At 40.3% G+C, this 24,495-nt stretch overlaps 1 protein-coding gene across 4 annotated transcripts in view; it reads left to right on the top strand.

Moving 5' to 3' along the window:
- The window catches only part of PARP14 (poly(ADP-ribose) polymerase family member 14), a 55,942-nt gene extending 32,950 nt beyond the window's left edge, over positions 1–22,992 (top strand). For 2 of the 4 annotated variants that reach the window (XM_021070260.2, XM_021070259.2), the window contains exons 9-17: positions 3,295–3,373; positions 4,989–5,120; positions 5,428–5,490; positions 5,836–6,003; positions 8,802–9,008; positions 12,118–12,717; positions 14,521–14,654; positions 21,673–21,847; positions 22,479–22,992. In XM_021070260.2, the coding sequence (XP_020925919.1) occupies positions 3,295–3,373; positions 4,989–5,120; positions 5,428–5,490; positions 5,836–6,003; positions 8,802–9,008; positions 12,118–12,717; positions 14,521–14,654; positions 21,673–21,847; positions 22,479–22,768 (1,848 nt within the window). In that variant the 3' untranslated portion in view covers positions 22,769–22,992. The remainder of the gene's footprint in view (positions 1–3,294; positions 3,374–4,988; positions 5,121–5,427; positions 5,491–5,835; positions 6,004–8,801; positions 9,009–12,117; positions 12,718–14,520; positions 14,655–21,672; positions 21,848–22,478) is intronic. The other 2 variants (XR_014824674.1, XR_014824673.1) reach the window with 1 other exon arrangement.
- Positions 22,993–24,495: the final 1,503 nt, after the last annotated feature.

The following is a 24,495-nucleotide window of genomic DNA, read 5'->3' as shown; positions in this document are numbered from 1 at the left end:
TACTGTTACTTTGCTGAATTCATTGATCAGTTTGAGTAGTTTTTGTGTGGAGTCCTTAGGGTTTTCTGTATATAGTACATGTCATCTGCATAGAGTGACAATTTTACCTCTTCTCTTCCAGTTTGGGTAAATTTATTTCTTTTGCTTGTCTGATTGCTGTGGTTAGGATTTCCAATACTATGCTGAATAAAAGTGGTGAGAGCGGGCAGCCTTGTCTTGTTCCAGATTTTAGTGGGAAAGCTTTCAGTTGAGTTTTACATTGGCTATGGGTTTATCACAAATGGCTTTTATTATGCTAAGGTATGTTCCTTCTGTACTCACTTTGGTAAGAGTTTTGATCATGAATGGATGTTGGATTTTTTCAAATGCTTTTTCTGCATCTATTGATATGATCATGTGGTTTTTGACTTTTCTTTTGTTAATGTGGTATATGACGTTAATTGATCTGCATATGTTGTACCATCCTTGTGAACCTGGGACAAATCCCACTTGGAGGTGGTGTATGATCTTTTTTATATGTTCTTAGATTCAGTTGGCTAAAATTTTGAGAATTTTTTATCTATATTCATCAAAGATACTGACCTGTAATTTTCTTTTTTGGTAGTATCTTTGTCTGGTTTTGGTATTAGGGTGATGATGGCTTCATAGAATATCTTTGGGATTATTCCTTCTTCCTCAACCTTTTGGAAAACTTTAAGAAGGATAGGTATAAATTCTTCTTTGTATGTTTAATAGAATTCACCTGTGATGCTATCTGGTCCTGGACTTTTTTGTTGTTGTTGTTCATTTGTTTGTTTTTGTTTTTATTTTTTTCCTTTGAGGGCCACACTCATGGCATATGGAAGTTCCCAGGCTAGGGGTTGAATCAGAGCTGCAGCTGCTGGCCTACACCACAGCTGCAGTATCGCAGGATCCAGGCTGTGCCTGAAACCTACAACACAGCTCACAGAAATGCTGGATCCTTGACCCACTGAGCAAGGCCAAGGATTGAACCCACATCCTCATGGATATTAGTCAGGTTCATTATCACTGAGCCACAGTGGGAAATCCTGTTCTTGGACTTCTATTTGTAGGGAATGTTTTTTATTACATATTCAATTTCATTTCTAGCAATTGGTCTGTTCAATTGATCTATTTCTTGATTCAGTTTTGGCGAGCTGTATGTCTCTAGAAAGTTGTCCATTTCTTCTAGGTTGTCAAATTTGTTGGCATGTAATTGTTCATAGTATTCTCTTATTTTTTTTTGTATTTCTGCAGTATCCATTGAGATTTATCCTTTTTCCTTTCTTATTTTGTTTATTTTACCTCTTCCTCTCCTCTTCTTGGTAAGTCTGGCCAGAGGTTTGTCAATTTGTTTACCCTTTCAAAGACCAGCTCTTGGTTTTATTTTTTCTATTGTTTTTTGAATCTCTACTTTATTGATTTCCTCTCTGATCTTTATGCATTCCTTCCTTCTGATGACTTTAGGTTTTTGTTCTTCTTTTCCTCATTCTTTTAGGTAGGTTAAGTTGCTGATTTGATATTTTTCTTCTTTTCTGGGGAAGGCCTGTGTCACTATGAACTTCCCTCTGAGAACTGCTTTTGTGGCATCCCATAGATTTTGAATGGTTGTGTTTTCATTATCATTTGTCCTGAGGTATTTTTTAATTTACCTTTTGATTTCCTCATTGAGCCATTGGTTTTTTAGTAGCATGTTGTTTAGTCTCCATGTAATCAGTTTTTCCTCATTTCTTTTCCTGTGGTTGATTTCTGGTTTCATGCCATTGTGGTCAGGAAGATACTTGAAATAATTTCTATCCTCTTAAATTTGTGGAGGTTAGTTTTGTGCCTTGGTGTGTGGTTAGTCCTTGAGAATGTTCCATTTGCACTTGAAAATAATGTATATTCTGATTTTTTTTGGATGTAATGTCCTGAAAATATCAATTACATCTAACTTTTCTATTGTGTCATTTAGGATCTCTGTTGCCTTATTGATTTTCTGTCTAGAGGACCTGTCCATTGATGTGAGTGGGGTGTTAAAGTCTCCTACTATGATTTTATTCCCATCAATTTCTCCTTTTATATCTGTTAGTATTTGTTGTATATATTTGGGGACTCCTATATTATGGACATATATATTGACGATTGTGATATCCTCTTCTTGAATGGATCCTTTTATCATTAAATAGTGTCCTTCTTTGTCTTTCTTTATGGCCTTTATTTTAAAGTCTATTTTGTCTGCTCTGACTATTGCAACTCTTGATTTCCTGTCTTTTCCATTTGCATGAAATATCTTTTTCCATCCCCTTACTTTCAATTTATATGTGTCCTATAGGCACATATAGGTGAGTCTCCTATAGGCAACGTATTGCAGGCTCTTGTTTTTTCAATCCAGTCTGCCACTCTGCCACTCAAAAAAATCAATTTGTGATAAAGAAGTTCTTTTGATAGGAACATTCAATCCATTGGCATTTAAGGTAATTATTGATAAATATGTATTTATTGACATTTTAAACCTAGGAGGTCACTTCTCCCTGGAACTGACCTCTGGAGCCTGAGTCTCAGCACCAAGCCCCCACCCGAGCGTCTCAGGCTGTGGTGTCCAGAAGTGGTGGTACCAATGGTCTGTGTGGCTCTCCCTCTGCTTTGCCCTCCTCAGCTCAACTGCTGCACTTTTCTCTGAGTTTTGAGGTCCCTCTGTCTCAGCTGATCTCCCTGTTTGTTAGGTGGCTTCCCAGGATGTGAGTTCCTTTTCTCTTTCACAGCTCCCTCTCAGGAGTGCTAGTCCTGTCTTAATTTTTCTTTCTCTTTCTTTTTCCTCCTTTTGTTCTACCCAGTTATGTGGAGGGTTTCTTGCCCATTTTGGAGGTTTAAGGTGTTCTGCCAGCATTCAGTAGATGTTCTGTGCAAATCGTTCTACATGTAGTTTTTTTTTTTTTTTATGTGTTTGTGGGAGAAGGTGAGCACCACATCTTACTCCTCTGCCATCTTGATCCCTTCCAACATACTAAATTTTATTTAATCATTTTCCTGTTGGATTTTTAAAATGTTATAATTTTTATCAATTATAAATAGTATTATAATGAACATCCTTGTATTTATGTTTTTTAAATTTGATAATTTTTAGTATATATATTTATAGAAATAGAATTTTATGTATTTTTTATAACTCAAAAATTATATAATGAAAATAAATAATACTTTCAGAATTGTTCTCCCCTAAATATTTGTGCATGCATGATCAAAACACCTGATGAATTGAATTAATTCATCTACTAAGGATTATAGTGGTCAAAACTGTTTTTGTATTTCTAGGCATTTTCAGATGAATTTGCCAGAAGGGCTAATGGAAATCTCATCAGTGACAAAATTCCCAAGGCTGGAGATACACAAGGTTTAGTAAAGCTTTTAAATTGAGAAATTTTTTCCAGTTGCTAAATAACTCTTCAGCGATAAGGGGAAAATGACAAGATAATTTTTATGAAAAAAATCAGTTTGTGATAAAGAAGATATTAAATTATATTCGATACACCTGAACATGCAAGACACTGGCCATGTTTATTGATCTAAAGTGAAAGAGGAGGCAAGTTCTGCTTCCCCTTCTGTGTGGGCAGCAGTTCCACAATCAATTCCATTCCCAAGGGCTTTGTTGCATAGCTTGGTTCTGCTCCATGTGCACAGGTCCAGTGTGAGCTCAGGGTTGACCCCAGTCATACACACAACAGGGGATCACCCTCTCACGCTCACCACTCTAGTATTCCCCTTACACTCTCTGACTTGCAGGAGCCCATTTTCCAGTCTTCTCGTCAGAAAGACAAGGTCCTCTCAGTGTTGAATCTGCCTGTTCTGTTGCCTCATACTTTTTTGTGATCAGAGAGAAAAGAAATGGTGGTGGGGTGGTGGGGGAAGCAAATAAACAAAAACTCCGAGATTTCCCATACAACGCAGATACAGTTTTCAGACCACAAGTCCTTTTGTCCTGATTCTTCTGGACCAAAACACAGCATGTCTCTCAGAGTTTTAGTTCCCTGTGGTGCCGTCATGGAGTTCTGCAACAGGGGCACCTTGGGAGGGGGCCTGAATGTTAAAAGAAAAAATGCAGAAAATAGTGAGGCTTCTCTAGTGAGTTCCTGTCATGGCTCAGCAGAAACTAATCTGACTAGCATCTGTGAAGACACAGGTTCGATCCCTGGCCTTGCTCAGTGGGTTAAGGATCCGGTATTGCCATGAGCTGTGGTGTAGGTCGCAGACGCAGCTTGGCTCCTGCATTGCTGTGGCTGTGGTGTAGGCCGGCAGCTATAGCTCTGGTTATACCCGTCCTGGGAACCTCTGTGTGCCATGGGTGTGGCCCTAAAAAGACAACATAATAAGAATAAAAATAATAACAATGAGGCTTCTCTGCCCTACTCTTCAGCTCACAGGGACCCATTTTCTCCGTCCTCTGACCACAGAGACAGGAATTCTCTAAGGGTTTTGCTGCCTCTTCTCATTGTGTAGTTCTGCAGCCAGGGCCATGCTTGGGTCAAAAATGGGTGAGAAAAAGAGGTGAAATTTCTAAACAAAATGAGAAACTCCCCTCATACAAGCTGTGTCTTCAAGTTTTGACTCCCTTCCCCAATCTGCCTGCTGTTTGTATACTTCTCGGTTTTCAAGGAGTGGCTTTTTGTATTTATACCACATTTTAAGTTATAGTTAGTGGGAGAGAGGGGCTTGAGTGGGCTAATTCACCTCCGCCAGCAGCGGAACTCCACTTTTGATATATATTACATTTTATAATCCTTTCTCAGAAACAGACCATCACTGGGGCTCGGGGCCAGAGCCCTGGCATTAAATGTCGGAGATCACACACACACACACACACACACACACAGACATACACACACACACAGTGGGAGGGTGAGAGGTGGTGGTGTATGAGAGCGGTACAGGCAAAGACGAGGAGAGTTAAATCATTCTTGCTGTTGGCGATTTGTGACTGACTCCATTTTTTTTTTTCTTTCTCACATCAGGTTTCCCCAATTTAGGACTGCATGAAATGAAGATTGGCCCTATCATTTTCCAGGTAGCCTCTGGAAATATCGCCGCAGAGAAAGCGGATGTGATCGTAAATTCAACATCAAAGTCATTTACTCTCAAAGCAGGTACTTGACATGTAGAATTATGACAAGTGTGATATTCCCAGGAAAGCCCGTGAAGGAGGGTTTCTAGAGCCAAACTGGTTTCTACAACTTGGCTTATTAATGTTAATTAGTAATTTTAAAATGGTTTCTCATAATTGGTAACAATTCTTTTATGAATTTTTCTTCTTGGTTATCAGAATTACACAAGTTATAGGACTCCTTTGATGATGGGGAAAGTGTGTAGATAATGGGCCAATCATCTTGATTCAATTGTCCTGCAATGACCTTTTTTATTCACGTGTGTAACCATCTTGATTTTCTCACGTAGGGGTCTCCAAAGCAATTTTAAAATGTGCTGGGGAAAGTGTAGAAATGGAATGCTCTCAACAAGGTAAGGCACAAGGCTGTTTTTTGGCCCTACATTTTAAATGGAAGATTGAATGCAAGAGGCTATGGAAGATGGGGAAAATCTTGGGATTGAGGAGACAATCTATTGATCTCAAAATCATGCTTTAAAACCACACTTTTACTAAAGAATTCCAGTTGAAGAGAATTAGACGTGAGAAGTCATCTCACGGTTAAAAAGAGAAACAAGAAAAATTCATCAAAGATAGTATTTCAGGAGTTTCTTAATCAGATAAAACACTTTGTTTGCCAATTCAGACATGTTGCTTTTTTAAGCAATCAGAGTGGGTTCAGCATCCAATCTTGCATCTTTTTGTCTTGTGTTTCCCAGCTCAACAGGGCCACCATGAATATATAGTTACCAAAGGTGGATTATTGAAGTGCAAGAATATTATTCATGTCATTGGTGGAAATGATGTCAGGAGATCTGTTTCTTGTGTTCTGCAAGAGTGTGAAAAACGGAATTACTCCTCAGTTTGCCTCCCAGCAATTGGGACAGGTTTGTAGCCTCTGGCTGTCAAGGCTAAATCCCAAGGTGGCCTCTTTCCTTTGGGTTTGGCACTGATGGTTAGTGTACTTACTGCTGAGTCTGATGCAGGGAGGCTTCCTCAACCCAGGGCAGCCCCTCAGGGAAGAAGGTAAGGCTATGGGTAGTTTAAGTAAAAGAGGGAGAAACAAAGAAGACTGAGGAGGGTGTTGGGATAGTAGAAATTTTCTTTCTTTCTTTTTGTCTTTTTAGGGCTGCATCCGCACAGCATATGGAGGTTCCCAGGATAGGGGTCTAATCAGAGCTGTAGCTGCTGGCCTACACCACAGCCACAGCAATGCCAGATCTGAGCCGCATCTGTGACCTACACCACAGCTCACAGCAACACCGGATCCTTAACCCACTGAGCGAGGCCAGGGATCGAACCCTCGACCTCATAGTTCCTAGTCAGATTCGCTAACCACTGAGCCATGAGGGGAACTGACGTTTGCTTTCCAATATGAAAGGGAAAGGAGGGGAAGAGAAAGCCCATCTCTCATCACTTTTATCAGCTCCCTTCTCTTTTTCTTCCCCCATAATTTAGTCTTTAAGTTCCCCTCTATCCCCTCTCCAAAGAGACATCAGTGCAGAAAACCCACCTCCCTGTGGCTGACTCCCAGTCAGCATGGCCTTCCCTCTTCAATCACCTCCTCAACAGGAAGCTGGTCCTAGGGCATCTCAGCCTCTCTGTCACCAGAACCCAGTGGGTTCTAATGGGTCAGAAATGCAGCTCTGCACTTTCCTCCTTTCAGGCTGCCCACCTCTTTGGAGTTTCTTGTTTTCCTCAAACTACTTACGGATTGTATGATTCGTCATTTATAAGGATGGTGCTTTGGGTTTATCCTTTGTACAGTGATGCTCTTTGAGCTCTTTCCACAGAAATCTGAGTCATGTGCATTGATCAGGAATTCCTGCTTGGTCTCCCTTAAGAGAGCTACCTGCTCAAGGGAGACAAACCCTCTCAGGCTTGAAGTGGAATGAGGCTGACTGGACGCCGAGCCCTGGATTGATCATTCTGTGCTTTGTCTTGCTGTCTTTTCTTCCTAAACATGTCCTCAGCGCCTACACCCAATTCTTCATTCTGGCCTCCTCTCTTCGTTCAGCTCTTATCTTTTGCCGAAATGTTTATAGTCTCCTATTTAGATCTGGACTTCCTGCTCCAGTGCCTTTCCCACTCCCCCGCATAGCCCTTGGTTTTTCTTTCTCAAAAAAAGATCTGTGCCCCTGAACACACCAGGTTCAATATATTCCACCTGTTACACGGTCCTTTGGGGCATAGCCTTTCCCTCAATTTTCCATACTTCTCCTGTCGAATACCTGTTCATCCCCACATGGCACATTCTCTGTGTCCTGAGTGCCTAGATAATTGAGAGTGATGAATGTATCTGAACACCCATTTAAATTCTACAGTCTTGCAGTGGAGAATTTCTCTCTTTCCCTGATCATCTAATCAAAGAAACTGCATAAATGCTCTAGGTTACTTTTATGTGGGTATTGTCTACATTCCTACTGTTGTCTCCATAGCCAAGTGAAAGAGGTCTGCTCTCATTTCTGCAGTAAGAGTGGGTACCATCAACAGGCACAATCCAAGTGGCCTCTCATGTCTCATGCCAGGTTGGCCGGGGGACTTTCACATTGCCCCCTTCCCGCATTGTGACTGCTATTCATTTGGGACTGCTTCCATGGCTTTTCATGAGCCTTTTCAAGGAACTTTTCATCATCTTACCTAGGTGGTAGGCTTGAAAAACAAGATATGGAGCATGCTTAATAGGAAAAAACCTGCTCAGGTGGCAACCTTGAACCCTGCAAGTCAACTAAAATAACACTGCCTATGGGAGGAAAAACTTCTTGGAGGCTCATGGATAACTTGCATGCAAAGAATTATAGATTGTGGCAACTAGTTTATAGCTCCAAGTGTCTCAGAAAATTAGCTCAGATCCCCAAAGACATCTGAGAGAATAAGGATATATGCATCATCAAGAAATGACTGAACAACAACAAAAAATTGTTGTTCTCTTTAAAGAGCATGATATATATATATAAATATATATATTCTCTATAAAGAGCATGATATATATATATATATTGTCTTTTTGCCATTTTCTTGGGCCACTCCTGCGGCACATGGAGGTTCCCAGGCTAGGGGTTGAATCAGAGCTGTAGCCACCGGCCTACGCCAGAGCCACAGCAACGTGGGATCCAAGCCGTGTCTGCGACCTACACCACAGCTCACGGCAATGCTGGATCCTTAACCCACTGAGCAAGGTCAGGAATCGAACCCGCAACCTCATAGTTCCTAGTCGGATTCGTTAACCACGGAGCCAAGACAGTAACTTCCTTTTTAAATTTAATTTATTTTATTTTTTTATCCTCTGCTTTTTAATGGATCTTTTGAGGACACTAGTGAGCCAAGAAAGGTTAATTGTGCTTTGTAACATAGAGAAACAAAGTGAGCTGGGATTAGCTGAGCAGATAACATCAGACACCAAGTTACGCTTTTGGGTCCTTTATTCTTTGTTGAGCTGTTGGCTTTCTGACATTCCGGAACAAAAATTCTCCATTACATGCAAGGACTTCAAAAGTGTTTGCTGATGCATTGTTAGAAAAGTCTATGGTGACAGAGTTGGGGAGTGGAAATTTATTCTGAGAATTGGAATCCCTAATTTATCCCTCAGCCTTTTCCAATTGGGTCTTTTAAAAAAAAATAAAATCCAGCTGGGTCTTTTTTTTTTTTTTTTTTTCCCAGTCATTTTTATTATTTACCTTTCCAGGAAATGCCAGACAAGACCCAGATAATGTTGCTACAGCCATAATTGATGCCATTGAAGACTTTGTGCAGAAAGGATCAGTTAAGTCTATGAAAAAAGTTAAAGTTGTTATACTTCTGCCTGAAATACTGGACGTGTTTTATGCCAACCTGAAAAAAAGAAAAGAATCTCAGCCTCCTCCCCAACAGTCCATGATGTCTAAGATTGCATGTGAGTTGTTCATTTGCATGAAAAGCATGTTCTTAAGATTGATGTCACATAAGAAATAGCAACCCTTTTTCCTAACTTCTTTTTGGGATAGTTTACTACCTTTTTTCCAGGTTTATGGAGATATGATTGACATACATCACTGCATAAGTTTGAGGTGTACAGCATAATGGTTTGACTTATATGGTGAGATGAATGCCACCATAAGTTTAGTTAGCATCCATCATCTCATATAAATATAATAAAAAAGAGAAAACAAACAAAAAAGGATCATTTTCCTTGTGACCAGAACTCTTGGGATTTACTCTCTTTACAACTTTCATATACATCATACAGGAGTGTTAACTACAGTCATTAAAGGGTTCTGGACCCAATTCCAATGTGTGTTTAGAGGCCTCCCCATACCTACAATTTTCAGACTGTAGCAGGGTGTCTGAGGATTCAACCCAATACTGACACCATCCACCCAGAGATGGAATCAGATTCTACAGGTCAAGGACTCAGTGCCGCAAGACTGCTCTCCACTTCAGACACCAGTATTTGGTCATCTGAATGACCAAATATATTTTTTTTCTTGTAAGTCACAGTATTAGAATCATCATTTTGTACATGTCATCCCTAGTACTTATTTATCTTGTAACTAGAAGTTTGTACCTTTTGACCACCTTTCTCCAATCTTCTCCTACCCTTACCCCCCTTTGTGCTATATATTAGATTCCAGTTATAAGTGATATCATATGGTATTTGTCTTTCTCTTTCTGACTGACTTCACTTAGTATGAGAGTATCTAGTTCCATCCACGTTGCTGCAGATAGCGCTATTTTGTTCTTTTTCATGGCTGAGTAGTATTCCATTGTGTATATATACCACTTCTTCTTAATCCATTCATCTGTCAATGGACATTTAGGTTGTTTCCATGTCTTGGCTATTGTGAATATTGCTGCAATGAACATACGGGTGCATGTATCTTTTTCAAGGAACGTTTTGTCTGGATATATGCCCAGGAGTGGGATTGCTGGATCATGTGGTAGTTCTATATTTAGTTTCCTGAAGTACCTCCATACTGTTTTCCATAGTGGTTGTACCAACTTACATTCCCACCAACAGTGCAGGAGGGTTCCCTTTTCTCCACACCCCCTCCAGCATTTGTTATTTGTCGACTTGTTAATGATGGCCATTCTGCCAGGTGTGAGGTAGTATCTCATAGTAGTTTTGGTTTGCATTTCTCTAATAATTAGTGATGTTGAGCATTTTTTTTTTTTTCGTGTGCCTGTTGGCCATCTGAATATCTTCTTTGGAGAAATGTCTATTCAAGTCTTTTGCCCATTGACAACTATAAAACATTGATGAAAGAAATTGAAGAAAACACAAATAAATGGAAAGATAGTTCATGATGATATACTGGATTAATATTGTCAAAATATCCATACTCCTTAAAGCAATCTACAGATTCAATGCAATATTTATTAAAATTCCAATTCATTTATCACAGAAATGAAACAATCCTCAAATATGTATGGAACCACAAAAGACTTTGAATAGCTAAAACAATCTTGAGAAAGACAAACAAAGCTGGAGGCATTGCACTTCCAGCTTTCAAACTATATTACAAAGCTGTAGTAATCTAAACAGTATGATATTGACATAAAACCAGATATACAGATCAATGGAACACCACAGAGAGCCCAGAAATAAATCCATGCGCATATTTCAATTAATTTACAACAAAGGAGCCAAGAACATACAATGGGGAAAGTATAGTCTCTTCAATAATCAGTGTTAGGTACTTGCTTCAGAAGCACATAAATTGGACATCTATATGCAAAAGAATAAAAACTGGACCACTATCTTAAACCATGCACAAAAATTAACTCATAATGGATTAAAGACTTGAGTGTAAGACCTGAAGCCACAAAACTTCTAGAAGAAAACATAAGGGTAAACTCCTTGCCGTTGGCATTGGGAATGATTTTTTTGGATTTGACCCCAAAAGCACAAACAGCAAAAGAAAAAATAAGTAAGTGGAACTACATCAAACTAAAAAGCTTCTGCATAGTAAAAGAAATCACCAACAAAATGAAAAAACAACCCACTGAATAGGAGAAAACATTTGCAAATCATATATCTGTTGAGGTTAAATTCAAAATATGTAAAGAACCCATACAATTCAACAGGCAAAAACTCGAACAATCTGATCTGAATAGATATTTGTTCCAAAAAAGATATACAAACAGCCAAGAAGCACATGAAAATGTATTCAACATCATTCATCATTAGGGAAATGCTAATCAAAACCGTAACGAGTGATCACCTCACAGCTATCATCAAAAAGATAAGTAATAACAAGGGTTGATGAGGATGTGGAGAAAAGGAACTTGTGCACTAGTTTGGGGAATGTAAATTGGTGCAGCCACTATGAAAAACAGCCTGGAAATTCCTCAAAAGACTAAAATATATAACTCCCATACAATCCAGCAGTTCTACTTTTGGGTATACAACTGAAGTAAATGAAATCACTCTCTTTAATTCACGTTCATTGTAGCATTATTTGCAATAGCCACAACATGGAAGTGTTGAAAGGTGAATTGTAAAGAGAATGTGGCGCATACACACACACACACACACACACACACACATGTATATATGTGTATATGTATAAAATGGAATTATATACATAATGGAATATTACCCAGCCATAAAAGAAGGAAATTCTGCCACTTGCCACAACACAGCTGGACCCTGAGTTCATTACGCTAAGTGAAATAAGACAAAGACCAAATAGTGTATGATAGTACTTGTGTGTGGAATCTTAAAAAAAAAACAAAAAAATGAACTCATACAGAGGACAGATTGGTGATTGCTAAAGGTGGGGTGGGGAGTAGTGGTGGCTGGAGGGGAATGGGATGAAGGTAGACAAAAGGATAAACACATCCAGTTATAAGACAAACAAGTCCTGGTGATGTATAGTATGGTGAGAAAGAAAGAGGTGTGGGGGGGGGGGCGGAGGGGAGAAAGGGAGAGAGGGAGAGAGACAGGAAGAAAGAGGAATGGAGCGGGGTGGGAGGAAAGATGAAGGAAAGAAAGAAATAGCTAATCTTCCTTTCTTTTTTAGCATTTTTGGGCTTCTCAAGTAAATCTCCCCCAAAACAGAATCTTTTGGTTTTGGAAAAGAAAACAGAATCAGCCGTTTTTCAGGTGTGTGGGGAAAATGTAAAATGCGTGGACCACGCCCTCTCCTGGATACAAGATCTCATTAAAAAGGAACAGTGGCCCTACTGCAATGAAGATGAATATATCAGATACTTTGACGTAAAGGAATATCAGGAATTGAATGAGCTTCAAAAGAAGTTAAATATCTCCATTTTCCTGGAGCGTGAAAGACCTTTGATTGAGGTTTTTGGAATTACCACCGATGTGATACAGGCCAGAAATGCAATTGAAGACATGATCAAGAGAGTTAGATCATCCAAAGAACAAGAATACCTGGCAGATCGTACCTATGATTATGTGGAATGGCAATATCAAGACAGTAACACTTTTCAGAGTTTTGACAAGATAACCAACATGCAACTGGAGGATGCAAAGAAACAAAAGAAAAAGACAATTGATGTCAAAATTAATCATCAGAGCTACACAGTGGACTTGAACACATGCATTGCAACAGATGCAAAGGGAAAGACCTTACTCGTTCAGCGCTATGCAAAGAGTGAAGGTAAATCAAACTTTCATGCTCTTTGTCCATTACTTTTTGCCTGCGTTGTATGTTTTACATACATCAAAATGTTGTCCAAGTGGATAAAATTCAAGTAACCCTTACTGAACAAAATAGACAACTTGGTCTCTATGCTTAAGGAGCTTACATTTTGGCCAGGAAAATAAAGCCTGGGTGCCCCCAACAGCTGATGGTGATTATCTTAAAGGTCATAATAGTCAAATATCGCGCTCCCCCCCCCCATCTCTACAGTTTACAAGCTTCCCAGAGCAGGTTTTGTTGGGGGAGGTAAAGACTTTCAGTCAGGAAGGACCATGGGCTTTAAAGAAAAGTAGCCCAAGACTTTCTAGAACAAAAGGCTGAAGACAGCCATCAGAGAGTGGGCAGACTCGCTGTCTGTAACTGATGACCCAGAGTGGATGGGGAGCCTATAGGATCTTCTCCCAGAAGTGACTTCCTCCTCTGCCCTGAGGATAAAATGCCTTGACACACATGTCAGGAAGCAGCCTTCAAGATTCCCAGGAAGGGAATGCTTGCCTTATGTAGACAGCCATTCCTGCTTTTGGACCACATCAGCACCCCATTCAAAACTACTAAATTGGCTCTCAGTGTATGGAAAGATCAGAATGAATGACTTCCTCAGACTCTGAGCAACCCTGGGGCAATGACCAGTCAAGTATAGTATTCTGTCTAGCCAGAGGGGAGACAGAACTGCCACCACAACCTGCCTCACAGCGAAACCTCCCACCCAACTCTTAAGGATGCTGTGAAGAATAATGAAAGAATAGATGTGGAGGGCCTTGTGGTGGTGGTAAGTTCTGGGGAAAAGTCATGAACACTTGTAAATAAAACAGTAGTGACTATTTATGAAAAAATGGTAGGGAAATCATTTTCTGTTAAATTATTACGACAAAGATTGAACAGAATATGCAGCTGAGTTATACGACACGAACAGTTCTCAAACCTGGGTGTGCTTCAAACATAAGATGCAGGTACCCAGATTTTATTCTCCAGAGATTTTTTTTTTTTTTGTCCTTTTAGGGCAGCACCCACGGCATATGGAGGGTCCTGGGCTAGCGGTCGAATCGGAGCTGTAGCCGCCGGCCTACACCAGAGCCACAGCAACGTGGGATCTGAGCCAGGTCTGCGACCTACACCACAGTTCACGGCAATGCCGGATCCTTAACCCACTGAGCAAGGCCAGGGATCGAACCCATATCCTCACGGTTCCTAGTTGGGTTCACTTCTGCTTCGCCATGACAAGAACTCCCCCATTCTCCAGAGATTTTGATTCAATAGATCTGAGAGATGATGATGATGATTTGTCTTTCAAGGGCTGCACCCATGGCATATGGAAGTTCCCAGGCCAGGGGTCTAATTGGAGCTGTAGCCGCCGGCCTACACCACAGTCACAGCAACATGGGATCTGAGCCACGTCTGCGACCTACACCACAGCTCACAGCAACGCCGGATCCTTAACCCACTGAGCGAGGCCAGGGATTGAACCCACAACCTCATGGTTCGTAGTCGGATTTGTTAACCACTGAGCCACGACGGGAACTCCTTTTTTTTTTTTTTTCTTTTTAAATAAGCGTTACGGTTGGTTCTGATGTCGGTTATCTGTGGTCCACGTTTTGAAAAACATTCTTCTAGAAAGATAAGGGGCTTCTTGAACACCTTGAATTCGGAGATTGTAAAGCAAGAGCACAGATGATATTCAGTTTTTCAAAGCATACCAGGAATGTGAACGACATAGATGAGCCTTCCCAGGTGTGAGGGTATTTTCAAACGTCTGCTTTGCAGTTGGGATCCCCCCAAACTGGAGTGATATGAAGCAGCAGAATGTCTGTGTGGTTGAACTACAGCCTGACCATCCAGAATACAAAATGGTGGCAAGCAAGTTTAATGAGACCTGCTCAAACTTCACCATAGAGAAGGTAAGCCTTCCACTGACATGGAGCTTCGTACATGGTAGAAATAAGGGGTATCATAGTCTTGGATAAGTAAGTTTCTTTTCACTCACTTTCTATCACATTTTTTACACAGAAGTAACTATTTTATGGCAATTCAATTTGAAATTCTAGATTCTCCTTGTGTCACCATGATTACTGAGACATTGATATTGTGTCAGTTATTACAATATCATATTAGATGACCATATGGTATTAGAATACTGAAGATATACATTTACTTTGTGAAGGAGGCTAATAGAAATTCCAAGATGTGACTCCCAAGCTCGAGGTGATAACTAGCAAGCATGGCAAAGAGATACGCTGAGGTCCCTCCGATCAGGACTACGTGCTTCTGCCCCACCATTCACAGATCAGCAGTGCTCCCTTCCTGATAATCCAGTGGGCCCTTTCTTTTCTTGTTCATCTCCGTTATTTTGGCATCTTCTGCTTTTAAACATTACTATCGCTTTTTGAAATTGTTTTCCCTTGACTTCTGGGCAATATTATTTTGATGCTTTTTTCTCCCCCTTTAATTTTCATTATCCCTGGCATCTGTGTCTCCTCTAAACCCCCAATCCTAGCTTACCATAGGTTGATTTAATTTTATTATTTTTAAATTTCTTATATTTTTTATTTATTTTTTGCTTTTTAGGGCCACACCCATGGCATATGGAAGTTCCCAGGCTAGGGGTCAAATTGGAGCTGCAGTGATGGCCTACACCACAGCCACAGCAACTCGGGAGCTGAGCCAAGTCTGTGACCTATACCTCAGCTCATGGCAACGTTGGATCCCCAACCCACTGAGCAAGGCCAGGGATCGAACCCGCATCCTCATGGATACTAGCCAGATTCGTTTCTGCTGTGCCAGAATGGGAACTCCCTTATTTAATTTTATTTTTTAAGTGTGTGTCCCTAGGTGGGCTCAAGCTCACAGGATTTATATTTTGTCTCTGAACTTCACTAGGGAATGGTTTTACTCTTCTTGGCTGCAGCTCTTACTTCAATGTTGGTAGCCTCCAAGTCAACATTACCAACCTGGATCTTTGACTCAAGCTCTAGAACGTGCTCCCAGTGGCCTGTAAAAATCTCCACTCAAATATCTGCCCACTAAGTTGTGGGGAGCCGAGAAAATGCAGGGACTCAAAAAAAGGACCTTGCCTGATGGCAGAAAAACCTGAAGGCAGGTTCTTAACCAAGAAAGGGAGCTCACCCGAACGGTACAAGCCGAAGGTGGGCTTTTGGTCAGGAAAAAAGCTCACATGAACGTGCATGCTGAAGGTGGGCCTCTGGTCAGGATGAAAGCCTGCCTGCATGGTACAAGCCGAGGGCAGGCCTCAGGTACACAGCTCTCACTTTGATGTTGATGGGGAAGAATTGGGGCTTTCCTGGGAAAACAATTTCCATGTTTGCACTGGAGAATATGGATTGTTTCTCGAGTGACTTAGTCTTTTCTGCTGTTTTATTTGTTATTCAGTTTTCCTCAGTCTTTCCTGATTATTTACTTATTATTCTTATTTCCCATTCTTATTGTCCTATGGTGATTTGTGACTTAACAAAATTACAACAATAGTATAATAAAAACTTTATTCTGAAGGGCTTTTCCCCTATTTAAATCCAACTTAGTTAAAACATAGTGTTTATCTATTAACTAGTTATATAGTAACTTTAGAGTTAGGATTTTAATGAGGTCCATAGAAGTTAGCTATATCTTATCCAAAAAACCTAGCTGTGAGTTTTGTCTTTGATTTTAAAAGCTTTTTAGTGATAGCTAGTTTAATTAAGTTGGTTTATATTTACTTACACTGTCTCCCTGCCATAACGCATTGAAGATAAACACCAGTCTACAAAGTTTGTAAATGCCAAATTCTTGTGTTTTATGGCCTCTTCAAAGTACTGACTAAGCTTAGTTAAGATAGAGATCTTAAAACAGGATGCATAGCTGCTATACCATGTAATAGTTAACCAATGTACTTTTAACACTGTAATGTAAGCTGCAGTGAAAAACTGTCTATATAATCAACCACTGTTGCCAATAAAGTTTGAGCAGTCCAGCGCCCTGAAAGAAGGGACAAAGAGGCTGTCTCCATAATTGTACATTCGCCGACGCTGCATCCCTCTCCAATCAGGAAGTGCACGCTCCCTGACCGCCGGAGCGGGCCTCTGGCACTAAGTCAATTTCCCTAAAACCTAACTCATCATCTCTTCATTTCCCTTTCCTTCCCGCTTTCTGTCCTTGGTTCCACTACTTTCTGAGTACAGCTAGAGATCTTTGAGTATCTTCCCTTTATCCTTAATAACAAGTATGTCAGTAAGGCCTGTGTTTTCTTTCTCTGGAAATTTTTTCTGTCTATTTGCACTGCTACCACTCTGTTTATTCATGTAGTTAAGCACCTAATAATTCAAAGAAGATCTGAAGTGTTCTACAAGGATATATATCATACCTTCAGATAACATCAATAAATGAAGAAAATGGACAAAAAGAAAAGAAAGAAAGAGGGGTAGGGAAAATAAGATAACATAGGGGTATTGTTAGTTCACAAAAATACATCGCATGAGGTCCTAGATAGTTACTAGAGGAGGCTCTCAAGTTTGTCCCTGAGATTCCTAGTAGACTAAGCAAAGAAGTAAACACTCAGCTAGAAGATTCATAATGTCCATAAATCAAAAATCAAAAAAGCATTTGATCAGAAGACTCACAGTTTTTCATAATGCTGCAACTCACGCCTGAGGGAATTTTCCAATGAATAAGTATAGAAAGTCCCAGAGAATATTTTCAAAATCATCCTTATAATAAATTCAGTATCTTTTTTTGGGGGGGTGGGGATGTGGCATGATGTGGGATCTCAGTTCCCAAACCAGAAATTGAACCTGAGCCACAGTGGTAAATGCACCAAATCCTAACCACTAGACCACCAGGGAACTCCCTCAATATCACATTTGATACCATTTTTTTTCCATGTAAGGAGGAGAGGAACAGGTAAGAGATTAAAACTTCCATTTGTACAATAGCTGAGTCACAGGTATGAAATGTTCAGTGTGGGGTAATATAGTCAATAATCACGTCATATCTTTGTATGGTGGTTGATCATAGCTGGACTCATCGTGGTGACCATTTTGAAATATATGGAAGTGTTAAATCCCTACGTTATATAATAGGAAGTAGCACAGTGTCGTAGCTCAAGTATACTTCCAAAACAAACTAATTCATAGAAAAAGAGATCAGATCTGTGGTTATCAGAGGCAGGGGGTGCAGGGAGAGAGAAGTGGATGAAAGGTAGGCAAAAGGTACAAACCTGTGGTTATAAGATAAATGAGTACTGGGAATCCAGTGTACAAACATGATAAACATAATTAATACTGCTGTATGTTATATGTAAAAGTTGTTGGGTGAGTGGATCCTGGGAGTTCTCATCACAAGGAAAAAGGGTTTTTTTCTATTTCTTTAATTTTGTTTCTACATGAGATGATGGGTGTTCATTGGACTTGTGTTGATCATTTCATGATGTACATGTCAGATCCCTATGCTATACATCTTAAACTCTACAGTGCTGTATTATGTAAACTATATCTCAATAAAACTGGAAGAATAAGTAAACTTTGCTAAATTGATAGAGCGATCCCTCTGTATATACCAGCTGAGCAAAACAATTAGATGTGGTACCAAGAAAATGTAATTCATGTATGCAGCACTTTGGTGGACTGGTTGAGATGTTTCATTCCAAATACCAATTACAGCCCTCTGGTAGTGGCTGACTGGCACACTGGGATGAGATGCCAGGTCCAGATTGAGCAGGACTGCCCCGCTGACCCGCAATGTCTGCAGTGGGCCCTGGAGGCTTACCATGTATTGGCAGACCTTGGCCAGAGAAACGACTTCATTACCCTTTTGTAGTGGAAACCCTTTCTTCAAGTTAAATCTTATGTGAAATCCCAATCTATAGCACCAGGAAAAGCAGAGCTAGGTTGTACTTAAGGCATCTCCACAGAGATATCTAGTAGTGTGAAAATGCCAACATGAAAAATGAGTGGTCTGTCATCTCCCATGACTGTTAGGTCTTGTTGCTAAGATTTTTGACATTCATAAACTTCCACCTAGATTCAGCAGTTTTGCAATATTTGCTTTTCCCCCTCACTCTCGTTTTGCTGAAACAATTGGAAGGTGCAGATATCCTGACACTCTTATATATTTTAGCATAAAATTGACATTCTCCTAAATAACACAAATAGCATTATCCTATGTAAGATAATTAACATTAATTCAATGATATCCAGTAGAGAGTCAATATTCAAATTCCCCCAATTGCTCAAAACAGCTTTCTTATAACTTTCCCCCAATCCCTACCCCAATCTGGGATCACACATTGCATTTGGTCATTATATTTCCGTCATTTCTTCTCACCTAGAACAGTATTCTCCTGCATTTTAAAATATTATTTTTCATGATACTGAAACTGTAGAAGAGTTTAAGCTAGTCATGTTATAGAATGTTCCACCTTCTGGCTCTGCCTTGCCTAGATTTTTTTAAAAAAACCCAAGCAGTTTTCTTCTAGATTCTAGACTTGGCTGATTCCTCGTGGGATCATTTAATTTATTCCTCTATCCTCTTTATTTCTGATAAACTTAGAGTTAGGTTGGAAGGCTTGGGTAAATTCATATAAATATTTTTTGCAAGAGTATTTTGTAGGTGATGCATCAAATCAGAAGCTTTTTATTTCTAACTATAACGGATTTACAATATTGTGCTAGTTTCAGGTGTATAGCAAAGTGATTCTCATATAATTTTTCTATACATATTTACCCTTTCACCCCACTGCTTTTCAGTCCTTCTTGTACTTCCATGCCTCCATCTGGGGTCATTTTCCTCTAGATGTAGTATTTCTTTAGGGCAGGTCTGGTAGTGATGAATTCTCTCAGTTTTTGTCTAAAAATGTATTTCAACTTCATTCTTTGAACAATATTTTTGATGAGTACAGATTTCTGAATTAGCTGTTATTTATTTTCAAGCACTTTGAATAAGTTATTCTATTATCTTCTGATTTGTTTCACTCTGCACTTCCCTTCTCTCCAAGAACTTAGCCCATCAAATCCTTTCACCTTCAAACTTCTTTCTTACTAGCTCTTCTAGTGGTTGTTGGCAAGAAGATTGGTCTGATAAAAGTAGTTTATCAGGAGTTCCCGTCGTGGCTCAGTGGTTAACGAATCCGACTAGGAACCATGAGGTTGCAGGTTAGATCCCTGGTCTCGCACAGTGGGTTAAGGATCCGGTGTTGCCATGAGCTGTGGTGTAGGTCGCAGACGTGGCTTGGATCCCGTGTTGCTGTGGCTGTGGCGTAGGCTGGTGGCTACAGCTCTGATTTGACCCCTAGCCTGAGAACCTCCATGTGCTGCAGGAGCAGCCCTAGAAAAGACAAAAAGACAAAAACAAAACAAAACAACAAAGTAGTAGTTTATCATAGTCAGAAGACTGCTGCTAAAATAAACTTACTAAGTAAGGCTTAAGATTTATTTGCAGGGTTTTTTTAAACCTTAGAATTAATCCCATTAGGAATATAGAATCCGATTACCATGTTCAAAATTACTTAATATAATTGTTTTCTTTGTGTAGTTATTAAATTTAACTTAAATAGTAAATATAAAATTCTCAGCAGCATATATACTAAAAAGGGTGAGAAATAAGAATGAAGAGATTAAGAAATTAGGTTTAAGAATAGTTTCCAAACTCTATATGAAGAAAATTTTAAGGCTTGTAAAAATGAATGAGTAAAATTTAAAGTATATGGAAATTTGGAGTTCCCTTTGTGGCGCAGTGGAAACAAATCAGACTAGGAACAGTGAAGTTGCGGGTTCCATCCCTGGCCTCACTCAGCGGGTTAGGGATCCGGCCTTGCTGTGAGCTGTGGTATAGGTCTTGGACGCAGCTTGGATCTGATGTTGCTGTGGCTGTGGTGGAGGCTGGCAGCTGTAGCTCCAATTGGACCCCTAGCCTGGGAACCTCCATATGCCATGGGTGGGGCCCTAAAAAGCAAATAAATAAATAAAATAAAATAAAAATAAAGTAAATGGAAATTAAATGGAAGGAGACAGTTTAAAGATTAGAAACTTAGTTGTAGGTAAAAGGAAAAATAAAATTCAAAAGTACAAACCAGATCGACAAAATACATGGGAATGCTAAGAATTTAAACTACAGGGCAAATTATATTTTCATTAAAAATGGGAAACCCAGCCAAAGACAGGTAATATTAGGGTCAGACTCAAGAGTTCTCTTGAACTGGAAGAAGATTCTGACCATATGGAATTTTCACTTCGTGCCTCTCCATGAGAGGTCTCCCCCACCCCCTACTCCCCCCCATCCACCCCTCACTCTTTCCCAAGTCAGTTTTATGAAACTGCCACTACTTGAGGATTAGGGGACTGTAGAAACTGATCTGCAGTCCAAGACCACAGGAGTTTCCACTACCATCCTGGAGGCTGCTGTCCAGAGTATAGTCTAAGCAGGGCTGTTCTGATCTAAAACCAGACCTCTCCCACCAGGATTCATGCCCCACTCTTCTAACTGGTCCAGAGATGAATTTTCACTCATTTCCTTCATGCCTAGACACTCTAGGCTTTCTCCCACTGTTAGAACACAGCTCCATCAACCAGTCTCCCAAGAATGAGGAGGAGAGAGGCAAAGTGACAAATGAGGTAGACAGCAACAGGAATAGTGAGGAGCTGGAGGGCCTTGGCCAGCCAAGTTCATATAATGAGGACTTAATCCAGATCCTAAACATGGTTTGTGCTCATGTGGTACATAGAAGATGTTTAAATTAACATTCTTGCCAAGGCCCATTTCTGTGAAACACTGGATCGAGAAAGATTTCTGAATGCAGAAAGCTGCCATTTGGCATTGAATTTGCGGCTTATTGTAATCTGTACTTGTGAAAATTAATGGTCACATTTTGTGTCCTGTATCTTGACAAAGTCTTTTTGGCCTGAAAGTGAATTTTTCCTTATGGATTTGCAGATTGAGAGGATCCAGAATCCAGATCTCTGGAGACACTACCAGACAAAGAAAAGCAACATGGATGCCAAGAATAGCCAAATAATAAATGAGAAGCTGCTCTTCCATGGGACGGATGTTGACTCAGTGCCATTTGTCAATGGAAATGGCTTTAACCGAAGTTACGCTGGCAAGAATGGTAAGGAAGCAAGTAAATCATCTGGTTGCTCCAAGTGAGCTGTCAGCCACGAGAACCCAAGCTGGCTGGGGACTGTGTGGACGGCATGTTCTCTTATGGTCAGGGGCCATGTTCAGTCAAAGTTTTAGGCTGGACTCACCATGTTTCATCCCAAAGGAACTGACTGGACCTTCAGGATTGAGGAATGACTTTTTTTTTTTTTTTTTCAAATTAAACACACAAATGGAGACTTCCTATAGTGGCTCAGTAGAAATGAATCTGACTAGCATCCATGAAGACACAGGTTTGATCCCTGGCCTCCCTCAGTGGGTTAAGGATCCAGCATTGCTATGAGCTGTGGTGTGGGTCACAGGCGTGACTTGGGTCCTGTGTTGCTGTGGTTGTGGCGTAGGCTGGTGGCTATAGCTCCAATTCGACCCCTAGCCTGGAAACCTCCATGTGCCATGGGTGTGGCCCTAAAAAGACCAAAAGGAAAAAAAAAAAAAAAAAAAAGAACAACACACACAATTTTTAAAAGAGGCTCTAGAGCGAACTAAACATTATTTTAGCATTGTTTGACATACTGGGTCAACATATCAAATTATAGACTTCATCGCAATCCATGATAAATGTTTTGTTTTCTTCTTCACAGCGACTTCATTTGGAAAAGGAACCTATTTTGCTGTCAATTCCAATTATTCTGCCAGTGATACATACTCTAAACCGGATGTGAATGGGAAGAAGTATATGTATTATGTGCGAGTACTTACTGGAACCTACACGCTTGGAAACAAGTCATTAATTGTGCCTCCTCTAAAGGACCCTAAAAATCCTACTGACTTATATGACACTGTCACAGATAATATACAATGCCCAAACTTGTTTGTGGTATTTTATGACTACCAGGCTTACCCAGAGTATCTCATTACTTTTAAAAAGTAACATTTTGGTATCCTTTGCAAAAGATATTATTCATCTATGCATATCTAGCTGTTAAACAGGTTGGAGCTTTTTAAAAAACCACTTTTGCTAAGGTCAAAGACCCTTACCACTGACATCAGACTTTGTCTAGCTTCTCTTCTGTAACTGTAATGCCCCTATCTTGAGAGTAATCAATTTGAGGATTTTTTTAAACAGTTTTTTATTAAAGTATAGTTGATTTACAATGTTGTGTCAATTTCTGCAATACAGCAAAGTGACCCAGTGGTACATATATACGCTCTTTTTCTCATATTATCTTCCATCACATTCCATCACAAGAGTTTGGATAGAGTTCCCTGAGCTATACAGTAGGACCTCATTGCTTATCCATTCCAAATGTAACAGTTTGCATCCACTAAGCAATTTGAGAATTTAAACCCAATAACTTAGTTACAACGGTGTGCTCACAACCACGGATATTGAAGCTGTAGAAGTGCAGGTGTGTATGTCTAGAAAGGAGAGAATGACCTCAATCTTAAAGGCAGAGGACACAGTGATGCAAATTCAGCTGCTATGGGGTATCTGTTATCATGTCAGGACTCCACACTGCGGTGGGGAGCACAGTATTACTAAGTGTGCGGGGCTGCTGCCTTCCCGGGCTGTGGGGATGGTGTCTGATTTTTCACCCCTGGGCTGAGGGCTGTGTGTGATATGCAACGAATGCTCCCTAAGTGTTCCATAAACCAATTAAGAATGAAAAAACCCGGTCAGATTCCTACCCAAAGCAGGGGCCAACTCTTCAACATCCTTGACGTCCTGTCACTTTGCCTCACATTGAAGAGACTCCATGGCAGGGAACTTTGTTCTTTACGAACCAGCCTCTGACATGTGGGACAGCTCCAGTCAGGGCTTTGGGACTGCAGTGATCTAGTTTGGGGGCCAGGTGAATTGTGCAGTGAAGCAGCCCTGTCTTCAGCTGGTCTCTTTTTAATGTTCCATTCATGGTTTTCTCATAAGTTCTTACAACTTCTGTTCATGGTCTTAGTTTTACCGAGTGGCAGGGTCGGGGCATGGGCTAATGGCTGCTACATCTTCAGTGTGAAATCCTTCTACTCTTGTTGAGATTAAAGGACTCTAAGGATATTCGTGTATTTTCCCTGGCAGCCTAGCTTTTGATGATTTTAAAGCTTTGCGCATAAGTGAATCAAAGGAATTAAGGAGTCATATTAGCTAGTTTGCTAACTCAGCATCTATTGGATGGTAGTGGAAAAGTTTCTTTTGTAATTTCCCCAGGTAAATGTCAAACTATTTATTGAGGGCCTAGCTTATACCAGCTAGTGAAATAGGTGCTTTCACATACAGTATTTATTTGCCCAAACATTCTTGTGAGGTAAGAATTACATCCCCATTTTAAAGTTAAGGAAACTAATGCTCTGAATATGAGAAGCTTCCCTGCCTGAGATCACCTGGGTAACAGCCCTCAGAGGCAGCAACTGAAGCTGGGTCTCTGTGTCATCAAGCCCCTTGCTCTTCCCACTACAGAACATGGCCTCTAGATTCATGTTACTGACTCAGGAACATCTCAGACACACTGTGAATTACCCTCATATTTTCTTGGCCTTGTCCCTTCTGGCTTGTGGTTTTCACGGTAGAGTTTATTTGAAGCTCTGTAGGCCAAGAGGCCAGAGGTATGGTTCTAGAGTGGTGCCCAGATATCTGACTTTTCGGCAAGCACCTCGGATGATTCT

Source organism: Sus scrofa, chromosome 13 (genome assembly GCF_054392235.1).
Source record: "Sus scrofa isolate SSC_HxYL_T2T_F1_AM1 chromosome 13, Sscrofa_HxYL_maternal_Yorkshire_Landrace_v2.0, whole genome shotgun sequence".
Classification (NCBI taxonomy): Eukaryota; Metazoa; Chordata; class Mammalia; order Artiodactyla; family Suidae; genus Sus; species Sus scrofa.
This window is presented reverse-complemented; position numbering and strand designations above follow the sequence as displayed.